At 57.2% G+C, this 17,624-nt stretch overlaps 1 protein-coding gene across 3 annotated transcripts; it reads right to left on the bottom strand.

Moving 5' to 3' along the window:
* Positions 1 to 254: 254 nt before the first annotated feature.
* Positions 255 to 16,518, bottom strand: CA9 (carbonic anhydrase 9). Of its 3 annotated transcripts, XM_049795450.1 has the most exons (12): positions 16,249 to 16,515; positions 8,937 to 8,966; positions 7,485 to 7,655; positions 5,209 to 5,351; positions 4,335 to 4,427; positions 3,975 to 4,041; positions 3,498 to 3,655; positions 3,234 to 3,375; positions 1,084 to 1,107; positions 883 to 912; positions 655 to 748; positions 256 to 497 (listed from the first exon to the last, which is right to left on the bottom strand). In XM_049795450.1, the coding sequence occupies exons 1-12, from the start codon at positions 16,367 to 16,369 to the stop codon at positions 434 to 436; spliced, it is 1,137 nt and encodes a 378-aa protein (XP_049651407.1). In that variant the 5' UTR covers positions 16,370 to 16,515; the 3' UTR covers positions 256 to 433. The 3 variants fall into 3 exon arrangements, with proteins under 3 accessions (XP_049651408.1, XP_049651407.1, XP_049651406.1); XM_049795451.1 differs by lacking the exon at positions 1,084 to 1,107 and having other exon boundaries at positions 255 to 497; positions 16,249 to 16,516; XM_049795449.1 differs by lacking the exons at positions 256 to 497; positions 655 to 748; positions 883 to 912; positions 1,084 to 1,107 and having other exon boundaries at positions 1,955 to 3,375; positions 16,249 to 16,518.
* Between the last annotated feature and the right edge of the window lie 1,106 nt (positions 16,519 to 17,624).

Here is a 17,624-nt window from a genome sequence, read left to right as displayed (position 1 = left end):
AAGAAGTCCCAGAGTGATGGAGGGCAGGGCTGGGGTGTGCAAGGAGCCCTGTGCTGCTTGCTCTGGAGCTGTGCCCGGGGCATGGAGGCCGATGCTGTCTTCTGCCGGTCAGGAAGGGGTCCCTGCGCACCTCTCTCTGCTGTGGGTCCAGCGCCACCAGTGCCCTTTCCTGCCCCACAACTTTGCACAAGGAGAGCAGAAAGGGCTGGCACCATGGGAGGCTTTTACTTTTTTTTTTTTTAATACTTTTTTACCTTTTTTTATAACAAAAGTATCTGCCGGGGCCAGATGCTGCCCCAGGCAAACAGTCTGTGGGGGCAGCCTGTGCAGCTGAGGGATGCTGGAGCACTGGCCCTCTCTGCAGGTGGGAGTGAGGGGAAGTGGGGTGGCAGGCTGAACTGGCAGGGCTGGGACTGCTGCAGAGGCGCAGGGCTCACGCAGTGTTCTCCGTGGTGGCTGCTGTGTAGATGACCTTGGATTTGGTTGGTGAGTCCAGCCTGGTAGGGGAGGAAGGGGAGGACTGTTAGAGCAGGCAGGGGGGGTGCCCTGCTTATCCATCTGGCTGCCCGAGAGACCACCCTCAACCCCCCCTTCTCATGTCCCAGGCCTGTGCTACCCCTCGGCCCCCTCCTCCTGCAGCTCCCCATCACTCACCGTGCATTCTGGCTGCGGTGCTTGTAGATGTACAGCAGGAAGGCCAGTGCTGTGATGGCAAAGAGCACCCCAAAGAGCACAGCCAGCACATCCCCTGCAAGCCAAGAACAAGCACGTTACACTGGGGATGGTTCCTGCTGTGGCTACGGGATGAGGGAGACAGGGCAAGGCCAGTAGCCTGAAGGTAGAGGGCACACGAAGGCAGCAGCCTCTGCTGAGCACGCTTACCTGCATGAAATGAAGAGCTGGATTGTCCTTCTGCAAAGAAGACAAAAGATGATGGGAGCCAGATGCAGAGATGCTAGGGCAGCCCTGCAAACCCACCATGGGTACCTGCCAGCTCAGCACAAGGCTGCCATGTCCCCCCTTCCCAGACGGGTACACCCCCACAGCCACCTTCCTCTCCTTCAGGCCAGCCCCTTCACCTACCTGTTGTTGCTGAGCTGTCGCTACCTGGAAGAGAGACAACACAGTCAGGAGGCTGCCTGAGGTGTTTTGGGAGGGAAGCATCAAGCCTGCAGGACTTCAAGCTGCACGGCCAAAGCAGGGCTGCTTGCAAGACTCCCCATCACCCGTGAGCAGGCAGGGGAGAGCTGCCTGCCAGATCCCCAGCAGCTTACAGCATCTTGCTGCAGGAAGCCTAATCCTGACACCTTGCCAGAAGCATTGAGAGAAGGAGAAAAAAAAGGATCCCTGAACCACAGCCTGCACAAAAGCCTCACTGAGGCCAGCCCGAAACCCCTGTTGCTGTTGCCACCGCCTGGGAAGCAGGCAAGCGGGGTGCTGAGCACTGCAGCACCCCATGACTGCACCAAATCCTGCAGGAGACCGCGGAAAGGGGCACAGGGTAAGCCCAGCAGGCAGCAACCATGGGGACTGCGGTGAGATGGTGAGCAGGTCCCCAGGAGGAGGCAGCTGGCTGTTGCTGGCAGGGCACCCTGCATGGGGATGGCTCGGTGGCCCTACATGCTGGGCGGGAGCTGTGCTGGGCAAATATTTACCCGGCATGACAGCATGGCTTTTAAACAGCTGCATTATCATCTGTACACAGCTCGGGTATCACACACAGAGTGGCACTATCTGTGGGCCGTATCCAGCTGCGCAGCCACTGCAGGGAAGCCGCCGCCTTCGCCCAGCAGCCGGGGACAAGCGCAGCTCTCCTGAACTGGGGGTGACTGGGGAAAGATCAACAAGCGTGGGCGCAGGAGGTGCAGCTGCAAGCGAAGCGAGACATGACCCCACAGCACTCCATCTCAGTGCTCAGCGGCCCCAGGGCTAAAGGAGGCTGTTATCAGCACCAAGGTGGGGAGAAAACACCCACAACCCCGTGCACACAAGGTGGGGGACCGGTAACCTCATCCAGGAGTACTGGGACAGTGTCCTGGCACTCCAGGAACCAGGGCTTCATGGCTCTGTTAAAGTGGGGGTTGGATAGAAATAGCAAATAAGGAAAGAAAAGAAACAGGTGAGCTGGGCTACTCCCCCCTCGCCCCAGCCTCATTGGCTGGAGGGTTTGGAACAGCTTCTGCAAGAAAGTGGGAAAAGAAAGGCTTGGAGGTAAATGGAAAATATGATAAAGTATCTAACAGGTTTACCAAAGATAGAGCATGCCAGCCTAACCCGGTATCGTTCTTTGATAAGTGATATTCTATACAAAGAAAACGTGGTAGATTTTATCTCTCCTAAATTCAGTGAAGCATTTGATGCAGTGCCACGTGGGAAACTGCTAGCCAGGCTGAAGACCACGGTGATTAAAAGCCTGCAGTTAGCAAGCTGGCTGCAGGTGGGACGGTGAAGGGAAGTGCCTTGCACCGCAGTGTGTGGTTACGGAGGCATTGCCTAAGGGCCTGGGACCAAGCCTGTGTGCTGTTTCTGTTAGTCACCTTGACACAAGGTGTAGGAAATGCCATCAAAACAGAAAAGGAACAGGATGTTGGACAGAAAAACCCCAGTGACTTCTGAGAGCAGCAACAGGCAAGAATTCAGCGATGCAGGGCGATAGTCACACCTGAGGATTAACAGGAATTTCTACTCATCGCTGGAAACCACCCGTGCAAGAAAGGCCTTTGAGGACAAACTGAGGACGGGCAGACAGGGATGCCTCAGGCAGGGGACCATATGCCAGGCCAGGATGGCTGCGTGGTCCCACTGGCAGAGCACAGGCTTCTGGAGGGGTCCCCTGCACTGCCCTTCCCGCAGGGTTTGGTGGTGGGGTGCTCGCTGCAGGGCTGTACCTCTGCAGCTCCTGCTGAATTTAGCTATTGCATCTAGGGATGAAGAAGCTAGCTGGGATGCTAGGACCTGGCTACATCCCCTAGTCCTGCTACTGTTATTTCTGCCAGACCAAGGATAGAATATTTCCTAGAAACTGATCTTCCCCAGGCAGGGTGAGAGAAGTGCAGAAATGGGGGAGAGCAGGACCCTGAGACTAGTGCTGCTGTAAGTCACCTGCCAGGCAGGGCTAACCCATGCAAATACTGCATTTCTGTAAGCAATGCAAAGCCTTGACTCCTGCTCCTTGCCCTGTCTCTGTATCCCTGCAGCTGGGTGCAGCCTGAGCACGCTCACACACTTCTTACCAGGAGGCAGCTGCTTCACCGAAAAGACAGTGGTCTGGAAACTTGATAGCACCCGTCGCCTGTGCAGGTCCTGCATCATCCGGTAATTGTTCTGCAGAGGTTTGCTGTCGTCATTTCTCAGGCTCATCACCAGCATTGACATCTGGAAGGAGAACAACATGAGCAGAGTGGGGTGCATCCTGCCTTTGGGAGCCAGGCGAGCCCCAGGGGACCAGCACGGATGGTGCTCGCTTGCAGGGAGATGCTGGGCAAGCCCTGACAGACCTGGTCATGAGAGAGCAGCATGGTCTGGTTGAAGACTGTCCACTTCACCGTCTGGTAGCAGGGAGGGGTGGTCAGAGAGCCATTGTAGTGGAAGTACAGTTTCAGGTTGGCAGGCAGCAGACCCGCAATGTTGAATCCAGGCACCAAGACTTCCTCACCTGGGAGAAGAAGTACTATGGGAGTGAGACTGGGGCAACCCCTTGGAGGACAACAGGCGGGACCAGCACAGAGATCATGGGCAGCCTGGCACTGCTGCTACTGGTGCGCTGGAGAAAGAGCAGTGGGTTTGCCCTGGAGGCAAGGGAAAGCACGTGCGAGCAGAGGGCACCTTGGAGAGCTGTTCTGTGCAAGCTGTGCAATGCTTCCCTTCTCGCACACATACAGCAAATGCCTGCTGCAACCTCTCTCTGCTGTGTAGCAGGTTTCTCTGCTGGGCTGCAGCACCTGAGACAACTACTAGGTGGGACAGGACCTTACCTTCTCTTTGGATTTTGTACAGATGCTCAAGTATTTCCTGATAGTAAGGGTTCTCCCTTGGCCCGACCTGCAACACAGAGACCCCACAGTAATGACAAAGAAGACAGGGGCCAAATGGAGACCAGCCTGTGATGGCAATGCCAGCAGGGAGGTATCGCTTCCTCTGAGAGACACCCTATCCTGGTGACAGCTTTCTCCTATCAGGGCTGCTCTGCCCTCTGGACTGCCCTCTCTCTCCCCTTCTCCCCAGGAGCATTTGCACCTCTGCCAGTCCCCAAAACTGCCTGACTCTTGCCCACCCCAGTCCCACCCTCCCCCTGCTCCTACCCCTTCTTGGCCAGGGCCATCTATGGGACTTACCTCCAGGAAGGCTCCCAGTACAGCCAGGCCATCTGGATGGACCATTGCCTCCTTAAAGCTGTCATACTTGGTGTTGTAGTGGACGACATGGATCTGGAAGGGAAACATGCAATCCCAATGCAGAATGGGCACCTCCGGGAGGTGCTCACCCCCACAGGGCTCCAGCGTGCTGGAGCAATGGCCAGGAGAGACATGCACCCATGAGAAGCATTCCTCCTAGGAGGGGCATATGCTGGTGGGACCAAGAAAGTGTGCTGCTGTACAGCAGCAAGTGTGAAGGTCTGCCTACTGGAACTTCCCTGGTCAGGGACAGCAAAGCAGCACTCTGCCCTAGATACCAGGGGGTCGTACTGCAGAGCCAGGCTCAGTTTGAGGACAGCCACTAGAGAAGGAGGGATAAAACCAGATGGGAGCTGGCAGAGCAGGAGGACAGTGTGTACAGAGTAAACAGTCCCTGCAGCTTCTAAAGCAGGCTGCTCACAGCTGCCCAGGGATCTGGCTCCCCCAGCCCAGGAACCGCTTCAGCTCCTGCTCCATCAGCCCAGGACCAGGCTGCAGTGTGGGGACAGGCTGCACCGCTCAGGCATGGTCAGCCCCAGTCCACCTGTGGGCTGAGCATCCCAGAGGGTGGTCTCCTCTTCATCTCTGCACTGCAGGCTGCAGCACGAGTCTGGCTCAGTACCAAAGCTTGGCCTCCTGCATTGAGCTCTGCTGCTGCAGAGCTGCCCAGGGAGCAGGGACCCTGGTCAGGCGTTACAGTATTCATCCAGTGACAACCAGGTCCATGGGCTAGGAGCAAGACAGCACTCTAGCAATTGCCCTGCCCAGCAGCGGTAGAGGAGAGGATGCATCCACTGCCATGAGGGCTCCTTACCTCTGCAGCAAAGCGGTGCCCATTGACAGTGTGCTCTGAGCCAGGTCCTGATGGGGATCCCCAGTGCAGGTGCAGCTGCACAGCTCGATACTGCTGGGCATAGCCGCCAGTGATGGCCAGTGACTCGGGCAGCTCGAGGACAACTGCAGAGGCACACAGAAGAGGTCGGTCAGTGAAACACAAAGCCCAGTCCATCCCACAGGTATGCAGAGATGTCCCAAGGCAAAGAGTCAACCTGGGCTTGTGGAAGTAGGTCACAACAAACAAACTTTGCTTTCCATCTTTCATAAGGCTACGGGCAAGTCAATACCCAGAGCTGTGCTAATGCAGCAGGGTTCAACTTTCAACTTCAGGTTGTAGGGCACCCCAGTAAATACATCAGCTTCAAAAACATCTGCTGTGAAAATGCTGGAAAGTGAAGAGCCCCTCTGCAGAGATTCCCAGGGGCCAGCTCCAAGCTGAAAGTTATCCAACAAATTATTCATTAAGTGAGAATAATATAAAGAGACCGTGGACAAAATTCGTGGTAGAGTGGTGAATACCTACAAGAGCAGGGCAGTTGGACAGAGAGAGCTGCAGTGCTTGGCGAGCTGGAACCTTTCAAAGAAGCAGCCTCTTTGGGTACAGTAAATACATACTTGGTTTTGCCTTTTACTTTAATGTGGTTTAGCCAGCTATCTTGGACTCATGCAGCAGTGTGACAAATCTAAAAGCTGAGTTACCTGGACACATGGCAAAAATATTGGGAGCATTCCTGGACTCTGAGAAAGCCTGTCCTATCCTTCTAAGCACCTTTTCCTCGTTTTTAATATCAACTCTTTTCCTTCCTCCTTCTTTATAAGTGAAGTGTCCCTTAGTCACACCACAGAGCTAGGGCACAGATTCGGGATTAACTGCATAACAGGGCTGTGATGAGTCATTTGTCCTCTCCTGTGTTCCCTGCCACTGGGTTCAGAGATACAAAACTCAAATAGAGGCAGTGGCAGACTGCTCCCTCCATGGGAATTTATGTGCTTTTACATTTCTTTTGTATATCTAAATCATTGCATTCCTCCTGCTAGCTACCTGAGTCATTTTCAGGCCCTTGAAAAAACTTACACAGCGTATACACTTTATATTACAAAAAAAAGTAACTGTACAAATATCTTACTGGACTTGCAACTTTATTTATTTATGACTTTTCATAAAGCAGACCAGTAGTTGCCAGAATAAAAAAAGGCATCTTATAAGCATGTGAGAAACTACTTCCCCCACCCACCCCAATGAAAATGCTCTGACTGTTTTTTCTAAACACCAAGCAACACCAGATGCCAGGGTGTCTAAAATAGCAACTACTGAGCTCAACTAGTTTAACTCTACAGGCACGCTAGGGCAGGAGGCCATAATGCAAAGCTCTGTGCATGCACCACACAGCTGATCTGACCATGCACAGCAAGTCCGACCTGTTGAGTTTGCTGTATACACAAGTCAGCTCCATCTCGCTAGCTATCAGGGCAAGGGGGTGCCTTATCACACTGTCAGCGAATTTTTAAGTCCCTTTCTCCACCACCTTTTCTTAGCTCAGGGACTAGCAGACACCAGTGCACACAAAACACTTGGCTTGCTCCCAGAAAACGCTGGTAGTAACCAGGACCCAGCATCCCCAGCTGTGGGGTGGTGAGCAGGAAGGAGATGTGTTTTTCCTCCATATCTGGCATGGTGAGACCAATACTAAAATAATGTGAATAAGTTGTGTCCAGACTTTCCAAAAAACATTCTAAAATTGGAGAAGGGAAACAAAAGACCTATAAAAATGTCTTAAGGTCTTGAGATGGCATCCTGAAGCACAGACTTAAAGAAGCTGGCCAATGTTGTGTCCTAAAAGACTGAGAGGTAGGTACCTTAAAAGCTAAGTCACATCAGAGACTGACTAGTACTTTGGAAGTGAAATGCAGGGGAGGAACCAGTGGCTGCAAACCTGCATCATAAATACCAGGGGCATATTTTTAAAGGAAATGTGGATTTTAACAAATTCCTGGAGCCAGCTCCTAAAGGCAGCGAGTGGCAAGTTCTCCATCTCCTGGTTTCTCCCCTCCAGCCAGGAAAGTACATGGACCTGTAAAGGCTCAACAGCTCGATGCTTCCCGTTTGGCCTTGAAGGCAACATGACTGCAGCTGCAAAGAGAATCCCCTTCCCAGAGCACAGAAGAAGAGTTATCAGAGAAGCCCAGTCCTGCGAGGAGATGCTGGGCAGGCTCTGATTATGCTCCGGCCTCTGTCCATGCCTTTGCACCCACCTGTGTGCCCATTGTTCCTCAGCTTGAGCTTCTCATTGGCAGGCAGGCTGTAGCCAGAGAGCTGGATCGGCCGCAGCTGGGGGCTGAAGATGGTCTTGGCTGTGTCAATGTTGATGGGTGACTGCATGGTGCCCGCGCAGTCTGGGTAGTCCACACCCCAGTGCTCCCGGTCTGGTATGAGGAGGAAGGGAGGGAGAGCCAGTGAGACCATCCAGGCAAGGAGCCCACCAGAATGGAATTTTGGTATGGTGGGTGGTGGTGGGGAAGAGGACAGGCACTGGCCAGGGAAGAAGCCAAGCATGTAAGGCTAATTTCTATCAACTTAGCTTGGGAGCAGCTCTGTGCCACCATGTGACTGCATGCAGCTGTATCAGGAAAGGTCTTAGTGTGTGGTGAGCTGCCAGGAAAGTCTATTTTTGGGGTGTTTGGGAAGAGTGCGAGAAGATCATTTACAAGTGGACTTGGCAAGCTGGAGAGTTGCTGCTCTGCAGCTCATCACACACTTGCTGCCTTGCATGGCCTGGCCTCTGGCAGGTATCGACCCACCACTTTGCCCATGCTGCTACTCAAGCGAGGTACCGCAGTGCTGATGGGATCACACGAGCCCACAGCCACAGGTCTGACAGGTTCCTACCAGTTAACTGCACTGGTACAGCCCTGCAAAGGGCCAGCTCACGTGGCTGGGGTGGCTGCTTGAACTGCCACCTCTCCCCAGTGCCATAGCTAGGATAAGCATAGCTGATGCCCCAGAAACCTCCCCTTGCACTGCAGGGGGCTGATTCCAACACATCTTGGGCCAGTGCAAACCCAGGCTCATCCCCTGCCCAGCCCCTCACAGGACCCCCATAGAGATGGAGCTTGGCATTAGCAGGTCCAAGCCAGCCCCTAGTCCTGAGCAGAGCGGTGGTGCTGGCGCCTGGCCCACCACCGCAGCGGGAAGGGGTGTGTTTACACTAGCACTGCAGTGATGCCCAGCGTGGGTGCTGTGGAGAAGCCCCCCAGGCCATGATGGGAGGGCAGGGCCAGGCAGGATGGGGAGGGAGGGTGAGAGAGTGACAGAGGTGAGGACACAAGCTAATCCCTGGGCAGGTCAAAGTCCCAGCACGGGCTGCAAGTCGAGCCTGGAGAGCCCAGCCTGCTTCCGTGCTTGGCACAGGATCAGGGGAGCTCCTGTTCAGGGAGGAGCCCTGCCCCGAGGGTCATCCCCCCACACCCAGGGGCTGGGGAAACCCTTGGCGGAGCTGCTGCTTCCCACTCAGATCAGAGCAATCCCTGGCTCTTCAGCCCATCCATGCCCAGTTTTGGGCACCGCTGAAGCATCAGGGTCAGGCAGGAGGGAAGGGTGAGCTGTGGAGTGCGCACAGGAGCCCTGTAATCATTAACCACAGCTGGCTCAGGCCCAGGGTCTGCAGGGTGGTAGGAAAAAAGCAGGAGTAACTGCAGGGTATTTACCTTCATAGCTCCAGTGACTGTGGCCAGGACCTTGAAAAAAAGAGGAAAAAAAAAAAATCACCATGAATGGAAGGGAAAGGTTGGCAGCAAACACACCTCTGCCAGGCAGTGCTCCCAGCCCCGGCAGCAGGTCTCTGGGCTCCTACTACCTTCAATCGCTCTCCCTGCCTTCATTTTCCCACTCCTCCCACTGCCCCAGCCAGGGGGATGCTCCTAGAAGGCACTGCCTCTGAGCAGGGCCAGGTGTCCTGCAGTTGTCAGCCAGAGGGAAAACCCCAGGGCTTGATGCTTTGTTGCCATTCTTGTAATGGAAAAATCAGAAATACTGGCTTCCGTCACTGAGCAGCTGTACCAGCGCTCTTGCAGCTACTCGGGAGCAGCCAAAACCTCCCACTGTCCCAAGACAAGGCACTTAAAGAGGCAGGTCTGCAGCTTCCCTGCTCAGGCTCTGTCAGCAAGAGCAGCCAGGGAAGCGGCTGTCCTGGTGGCAGTCCTGCAATGCTGAAGTGCTGGAGGTGGTGCGGGGAAGAGCAGCTCCCACACCATGAGGAATTTGGGCAGTGAGCTGCATTGCACCGCACAGACACCCTCCTCACACCAGGGAAAGCAGCCCTGGGACTCACAACAGAGGAAGCAAACAAGGACCAAAGACCCATCTTCCTCATCAGTGAGTGCCCCTACCATGGGGGCAGACTGCCAAAGGAAAATGTGCCAGACCAAATACCCAGCTCCCATCCTGGCAGCCCCCTGTCCCAACTCACCCAACCTGCAAATTCCCTGCAGAGCTCCATAAGGGTCCTACCATGCACAAACCCTTTCCCTAGGAAAAGCAGGAGGGAAGATGGGGGAGCCTGTGCCAGGACCTCTGCGCATCCCATGTCACCCAAGGGGCACACAGTGGCCATGGCAGGGCAGGATGTGCCCTGGTGTGCCCTGAGCCTCCCATGGCTGGGGATGTCCCCAGTGTGTAGATCTATAGGGAGCAAAGCCCTCCTGGTGCAGGTCCTGAGGGCATGACAGCGCTCCACACACTGGCCTTCACACCATCACTCTCCTCCAGAGATGCCAGTAAAGCACAGGCTCCTGGCACACCACTGGAGCTGCCCTTAGAGGTGCTCCAGAACCTCTTCTCAGATGCCCCCGACAAAACACCTTGGCTATCCCCAGACTTTCTGCACGCAACCAGCTCCAGGCAAAGGGATGCAGAGCTTGGATTTGCCCCAGTCAAGAGAAATGTGGCCCATAAGTTTTATGCCCCTGCCCTGACTGACACAACAGGCAATTCATAGGATCCTCCTCTGACTTTTCCTTAACCAGCATGCTTGTCACTGCAGACAGGCTGTTGGCATATCCCGGCCCACGAGGGCAGGAGGGGAGGGTGCCAGGTTGGGACAGGCTTGGGGCAAAGGAGTGCACGCACCCAGCAGCCAGGGGCAGCATCTACAACTGCTTCCATCAGCTCCCCAGGGTGCAAGGACATGGAGGAGCATCTAGCAGGCACAGTCCAGCCCCGATACCACCTCTATCCCTTGGCAGGGCCAAATGCCTGCCAGCCTGGCCAGGATGCAGGAGGGCCTCAGCAGGTGCTGCTCTGGTCCCCATCCCTGCCACTGACAACAGCTATCGAGAGCCATTTGCTATTAATAGGAGTGAATTCCAGTTCAGGGGTGAGAAAGAAAGAGGAACACTTTCCCAGGCCCAGATGTCCTATGGGACACCCCAAGCGCAGCAGGATCCTGTCCTCCTCTCAGCAAGGATCCAGGCATGGGCTCTGCTGGGGGCCTTTGGTGCAGCTGCTGCCCTGGAGAGCAGACGGCCACAGCAAAACTGGGCTGGGAAGGGCTGGAGGGTGCTTAGGGGCACTAGGAGTTGCAGAGATGGGAATAGTCCTCGGGGCTTCCTCCAGCATTGCCGGTGACTCATCTCTGCAGCACTTCTGATGCTCAGGACTGATGCTTGGGGAGTCACTTGCCCAGGCATGGGGTACTCCCAAAGGCATATGAAGAAAGGAACAGCAAGCAGAGGGCTGGCCAAGCCACAGCTGCCTGCATCAGGCAGGAACACATATGCCCCAGGACAGGCTGCAGTGCCCTCTCCGTGCCTGCTTGCATGGCACTGCCCTGGGATGCACCCAGCTGTGCTGCAGCAAGTTGAGATTCATCCTGCCCACCTTGCTCACACAAAGCTTACCCACTCCCCAGACACCGATTATGCACCAAAATCCAGAGTACACCAACCCTCCTCTGGAAACACCCCATATCTTCCCCCACCCTGTCCCCACTCTCCTGCCCCACCTGGTACTATCTGCATGAGGTGGTCATGGCTTGCACACAAGAGCCACATTTGCTGCTTCCAAGGCAGGATTCCCGTCCTGCACCATGAAGGTGCCTATCGCCCTGCTGAGGGGCACTCACCATTGGGGCAGGTGAGGCACAGCAGCCTGGGGTTGGCACGTGGTGCCTTGGCTCACTGCACATGCCTCAACTGGCATGGCCCGCCCCGGCACCCCACTTTGTGCTCACCTCCAGGACTCTGCCTCGACAGAAAACAACTCAAACGTCATATTGTAGATTGAGCAACAGCACCGTGCTGGCACCTGCCCTACTGCGTCAGTACCATGCTACCCACCCTAGGCTCCCACGTCGCCCCGTGCCTGCCTGTTCCCTCAGCCAAGGGGGCTCTGGACCCTTCTTGCAGCCTCCCACCAACTCTGCTCAGCAGCTTTGAACACCCAAAGGCTGCAGCTGCACCCAGGAGTCACTCCAATCCATCCAACAGACTTCCCTGGGGGTCTCTGGGCATCAGAGCCAAGAGGATCCATCAGCACTTATCCACGCACTGAAGCCACCCGAGTGTGTTTCCCCATCCCGTGGATCTGGGTGCAGCTACGGCACAGGCAGGCCACCCAGTTGGGCAAGGGGTGCTGCAAGGGCAGGCTGCAAGAGAGCATCGAGGCGAGCCTAGTCCAGGCACTGGGCTGGGCTCTCAGCATCAGCCCCAGCCTCAGCGTGGCTCAGAGGAGCCCTGCAATACTCCAGTCCCTTCCACGTGGGGGCATTCGCAATCTTGCAGCCCTTTGCCATGAACATTAACCCACTGCCCTGCCCAAATGTCGATTTGCATAATTTCAGCCTGCCTCCCACGCTCCCGTCGGAGCACGTCTTCTCCCTCAGAAAGCTGCGTGGTGCCAGGTCTCCATTCTGCTGAACTGCTGCCACTCACCACAACAGATGTGGCTGCACCTCAGCAGTGGGTGCTGCAGCTCTTTGCACGCCCTGCCCTACCCGTGAGCACCCACAGCCCCGGCAGGGACTGCAAAGCACTCCCAAAAACGTGGGAGGAAACAACCTTGCTGCTGTGATGAGCACGCTGGGAGATAACATGCAAGAAGAGGACTCCTTGCACGGGTCCCAGCAGGAAAACCTAGCTGGGTACCAATAGGAGCTGCCTGCCCTTGCAGGCAAGAAAGCCTCCGTGCTCAGCCATGCAGAGCCCCTCTAGTCCAGCTGAGCACTAAATGCTACCGCTCTTCCCCCAGCAGCCTGCGATCCAGCCGAGTTTCCCCCTTTCACTCCCTCCCTCCCTCCTTCGTGCTTTCTCCCCCTGTTGCTCACTCCCTCTCGGACCTCCCATTTTGGGATACTGGCGCTGCTGCAAGCGCCAGCTCCCTTCCCTCCTTGACATCCAACACCATCCAACAACACTTTCCTGCCGAGTTCAGGCAGACGCTGCCATTACCAGCGTGCTGCTCGGCATGTTCCGCAGCCCAGGAGGGAGGGTAGGAGCAGCTTTTGGCAGGGTAAGGAGCCAGCACAACCGTGGTCCCACGTAGGAAAGGCACCGATGCAGCAGGCTGCTGCCAGGAGACCTCACCACAAAGACATAGGGATGTACCACACAGCTGAGGGACTCGGGATCCTTTGCACAGAGCAAGAGACACCCCTCAGCAGAGCCAGGCAATAAGGAGGGAGACCAGAGGGTCTGCCCTATATGTCTGCCCCCTCCAACTTCAGCTTGCCACATTTTAGGGGGTATGCAGCCTGAAGCTGCGGCAGGGCACCTAATGACACTGAAATTTGTGTGCCATTCGCAGCATGGATGCTGCCTGGCAGCAACGCGGCCATCAGTGCTGCCCGCTCACCTTGAACTCCAGCAGAAGTTCAATGGCTTGTGTGTGGCAGGCAGGGCAGCAGACTCACTTCTAGCTCAGACATCGTGCTCTTATCAACTGGGCACATGATGCCCTGTGCTCAGCCACAGGGAGAACTGGGATCCTGCCAGAGACTCCTCTCCCTGCTGGGACCCAGCCCTGGGCCAGATCCTGGTCAAAGCCCTGTGGGATGATACCAGTTTGCAGGGCAGGACCACTTGCTGTGACCCCAAGGAAGAAACCCCTGTCTGTAGATCACTCCCAGGCTGTGGGGGGATGAGTAGAGCTCATGGCTGAGAGAAGAGGGAAAACGGGGTGTTATTCCCGATGCTCAGTGAGCCAGGAGGTACCAGGACATGCAGAGATGGACAGAGTGGAGGTCTCAAAGCAGGGACCAGCCAGCAGAGATGGACAGAGTGCAGGTCTCAAAGCAGGGACCAGCCACAGCAGCCAGGTCCCAGTCTACAAAACACATCCAAGCACCTTGTCCCTTGCAAGCAGTAACCTGATCGCAGTACCCAGACTGTGCCACCGTGTTCATGCTGCCCACAGACAGCTCGCCAGGCGAGTCTGTGGCAAGCATGGCCCAGGCATGGGGTCTGGGTAGTGGGGCTCACAACCCAAGCATCCTTCTGCCAAGCCTCATGAGGAGCCTTTCTACAGGGGTCTGCGCAATCCCAGCCCTACCTCTGCCAGCACAGCCCTGGATTATCCATCCAGACATACACCCCATGCAGCACCTGTGTTTTTCAGCCCAGGACACCACCCTATGCACTGTCCATGGGGGCACTGATCCCTTCCAAGCCTGGCTGCACTAAAGCCCCTTTGTGTTTATAAACTCTGACCCACTGTAAATCTTTGGGATCAGCCTTTAATCTGCCACTGGTAGCACAGGTTGCTACAGGGATTGTTCTTTGTGCTCCTGCGGGAGGAGTGCTCAGGCTGCAGGGCTCAAGACTGGGCCAGCTCCCCCGGAGAGGAACAAGGGTTTGGGTGGAGGAAGGCATAGGGCAGGCTTTACTCCAGGGCACATTCCTGCTCCCTGTGCACCCAGCTGCACAACCAAGTGCCAGGGGAAAGTGGAAAAAAATCAGAGTGCTGCAGAGAAAGGGCCATCCCAGCAGAAGGGATAAAAATGGGGAAAACCCAGGTACAGATCAGTGCTTAGAGCTGGGGAATGAGATGAATAAGGGGTATTGAGCAAGAGAAATGGGCTCAGCTGGAAGAAAAGGACATTGGGGAACAAGCAAGAAGAGGACACGGAGAGCACGACATGTCTGAATAGGAAGAAGAGGGGAAACAGGCTGCAGTGGAAAAGGGAGTTACTGTTGCCCAAAGACACCCGTAATACAGGACTCAGGTCTCTGGGCAAGCCTCAGTGACAACCCCTTGGCTTGTGCTGAGTGCCTGGGGTGGGGGGGGGGGGCTACCAGCCTGACCTCATGCAGAAGCCTCAAGGAAGAGGGACCTAGCACATCGCCTGGCAGTGGTGCCAAGACATGCAGCCTCTAGTGCCTGGCGAGAGCCTTGGTGGATCCCAGCTGAGACCTGGTCCCTCACAGGACTCCAGCCAGATCTTCAGCCTCTAACAGCGGTACAGCATGGGCCAGGCTGCCTCTTCCCTACCTATCTCCCTGCCACCTTCCAACCCCTCACCTCCTTTTCCCATCTCCATCCCAGTCTTCCCACCCACCCATCCCAAACCCCACACGGTAGCCAGCTGCTTGCTGCCAGCGCACCACACGGGTATGCTGAACGCCTGACACCCTCCCACCCTGTGGCCTGGGTTACTTCATCTCTGTGGCAAGGACCATCTGCGTCCCCATCTCTGTCCAGTGCTCAGCCCGGCAAGAGTAGCTCTGGTAAGAAATGTGATTCATTGCAATAACAAAAGCAGCTCCTGGCACCAAACACTTGCCGGTCCACACCACAGGGCAGCTGTCCTGGCACAGGTCAGGGCAACTTCTTAGCAGACGCAAAACCAAGGACATGCTATAAGGCTGAGCCCGGGAAACAAACCCACGGGCAAAGCTGAGACGAGGAGCATAGCCAGGGACAGGAACATCCCAGAGCAACGCTCAGCCCCATGCAAGCAAATGCACAGCACTGCCCCAAAATCCCTGCTAAGCACGGGCAGCGCCACAGTCCCCAGTCAGAAAACGGACCACGACCAAAGACCCAGGGCTTCTCCTCCAAAACAGTGACCCCGAAATCCAAAAGCCCCCACACCGCCACCAAGACAGCTCGGGGGAGGGGGGGACACAATACCACCCAGCTCTGAGTTCAGGCACGTCCCCTGTTTCCCATCGTCAGCCATGGGGCAGACCCCCACCAACTCCACAGCGGGGCCAGACCCTGTTCCTCGCTGGGCTGTGGGGGGACAACGTGGACGCAGGGCCAGGCACAGCGGACCCCGCTGCAGAGAGGCCATGCTGCAGGACAAAGGGGACCGGCTGCCATCCTGCCATGCCGGGGTCCAGGGCTGGACACTCCAAGAGGTCCCGGCAAGGCACTGCTTGCTGCACATCCCCGGCTACCCCCTTAGCAGCAGCTGTGAGCCCCCTAATCTGATGCAAAAGGGACTTAGTGGAGGAAAAGGGCTGCGCACAAGGCGGGGGCCCCCAGCCCCTGGGCAGGGGTCGGGCAGCACAGGAGTTGGCGGGAGCAGGGACAAAGGCAGGGACGTGCTGGCGGGGAGCAGCTCACACAGCTGGGCGATGCTGGGGGCGGGGGGGGGGGACGGGACACAGCCCCACAGGGACACCCCACTGGGACACACCTGGGCCCCTAACAAGGGTGCAGCTGCAGGTACAGCATCTCCCCCCACCCCACCCCAAACCAATTAGAGGGAGAGCTCCCCTGCATTGGGGACACCCCCAAAGCATTAGGCATCCCAAATCCAGCTCCCCATGCATTGGGGTCCCCCATACATCAAGGATCCCAAACCCAGCAAAGGCGGGGGGCGGAGGGGGGGGGGGAGGGGGAACCCCGTGCATCAGGGCGCGCCGTGCATCAGGGACCCCAAACTCAGTACTGGGGTCCCCCGTGCATCAGGGTGCGCAGGCGCCAGGGACCCCAAACCCAGCACCGGGGTGCATCGTGCCTCGGGGTGCCCCGTGCCTCGGGGACCCCCGAACCCAGCAGCGGGGACCCCCTGCTCACCTTTCTCCCGGGAGCTCGGGGCGTCCTGTCCGCCGTGCTCTTCGTCGTGCTCGCTGCCGGCGCCGGGGCGGCCCAGGGCGGCCAGGAGCAGGAGGGTGACCCGCAACGCGGCGCGGCTCATCTCCAGCAAGTGCGCGGGTGCGGGACGGCCGGCGGCGGCTCCGTGCCTGCCCGCCCGGCGGCGCGTACGTGAGAGCGGGCGGGGAGGAGGCGGCGGCTCTGACTCACGCCGCCGTTACCTTTTATAGAGGCTGGAGGCAAAGTCTGCCGCCCGGCCCGGCCCGGCCCGGCCAGGTGAGCTGCCCGACGACGGACTCGAACCCGCGACACTCCACGCCACCCGCGGGTCGGCCCCAAGCCGCCCCGCGTCAGCCCCCCGCCGGCACACGGCCGGGGCCCCTGCGCGGGGGGCGGGGGAGCCCCGTCGGCTCCTCGGACCCCTCAGTGGTGGGTGTCCCCTCTCCTCAGCCGTGGGTGTCCCCTCTTCCCAGTGGTGCGTGAGGAACCCCTCAGCCGTGGGTGTCCCCTCTCCTCAGCGGTGAGTGTCCCCTCTCCTCAATGGTGGGTGAGGGACCCCTCAACAGCAGGTGTCCCCTCTTTCCAGTGGTGGGTGAGGGACCCCTCAGCGGTGGGTGTCTCCTCAATTTTGGGTGAAGAACCCCTCAGCTGTGAGTGTCCCCTCTCCTCAGTGGTGGGTGAAGGACCCCTCAACAGCGGTGGTCCCCTCTCCTCAATGGTGGGTGAGGGACCCCTCAACAGCAGGTGTCCCCTCTTCCCAGTGGTGGGCAATGGACCCCTCAGTGGTGGGTGTCTCCTCTCCTCAGTGTTGGGTGGAGGACCCCTCAGTGGTGGGTGTCTCCCCTCCTCAGTGGTGCATGAAAGATCCCTCAGTGGTGGGTGTCCCCTCTCCCCAGTGGTGGGCAATGGACCCCTCAGCTGTGGGTGTCCCCTCTTCTCAGTGCGGGGTGAAGGACCCTTCAGCGATGGTGTCCCCTCTTCCCAGTGGTGGGTGAAGGATCCCTCAGTGGCAGGCGTCGCCTCTTTCCAGTGGTGGGCAACAGACCTCTCAGTGGTAGGTGTCCCTTCTTCCCAGTGTCGGACAATGGACCCCTCAGTGGTGGGTGTCCCCTCTCCTCAGTGTTGGGTGAGGGACCCCTCAGCAGCGGGTGTCCCCTCTTCATAGTGGTGTCCAGTTAAGAAAAGCATTTGTTTCTATTGAGTCTAGAGGAAGACACAGCTCTGCTCTGGGCAGAAGCCTTGCCTTTCATTTGCTCCTCAGAGGTGGTGGGAAGCATATGGCTGCAGCACGTATGTACATAGTGTACCTGGATCAAAAGCTTTGAACAAGGTCCTGCACGAAATATCCTTAGTCCATC

Source organism: Accipiter gentilis, chromosome Z, assembly GCF_929443795.1.
Source record: "Accipiter gentilis chromosome Z, bAccGen1.1, whole genome shotgun sequence".
Lineage (NCBI taxonomy): Eukaryota > Metazoa > Chordata > Aves > Accipitriformes > Accipitridae > Astur > Astur gentilis.
This window is presented reverse-complemented; position numbering and strand designations above follow the sequence as displayed.

Coding starts and splice junctions, on each gene's coding strand:
- CA9 (XM_049795449.1), bottom strand. CDS start 16,369: ATGAGCCGCGCCGCGTTGCGGGTCACCCTCCTGCTCCTGGCCGCCCTG. Junction 7,656..8,936: donor CAGTCACTGGAGCTATGAAG/GTAAATACCCTG, acceptor TCCTCATACCAG/ACCGGGAGCACTGGGGTGTG. Junction 3,656..3,974: donor GTACAAAATCCAAAGAGAAG/GTAAGGTCCTGT, acceptor TTCTTCTCCCAG/GTGAGGAAGTCTTGGTGCCT.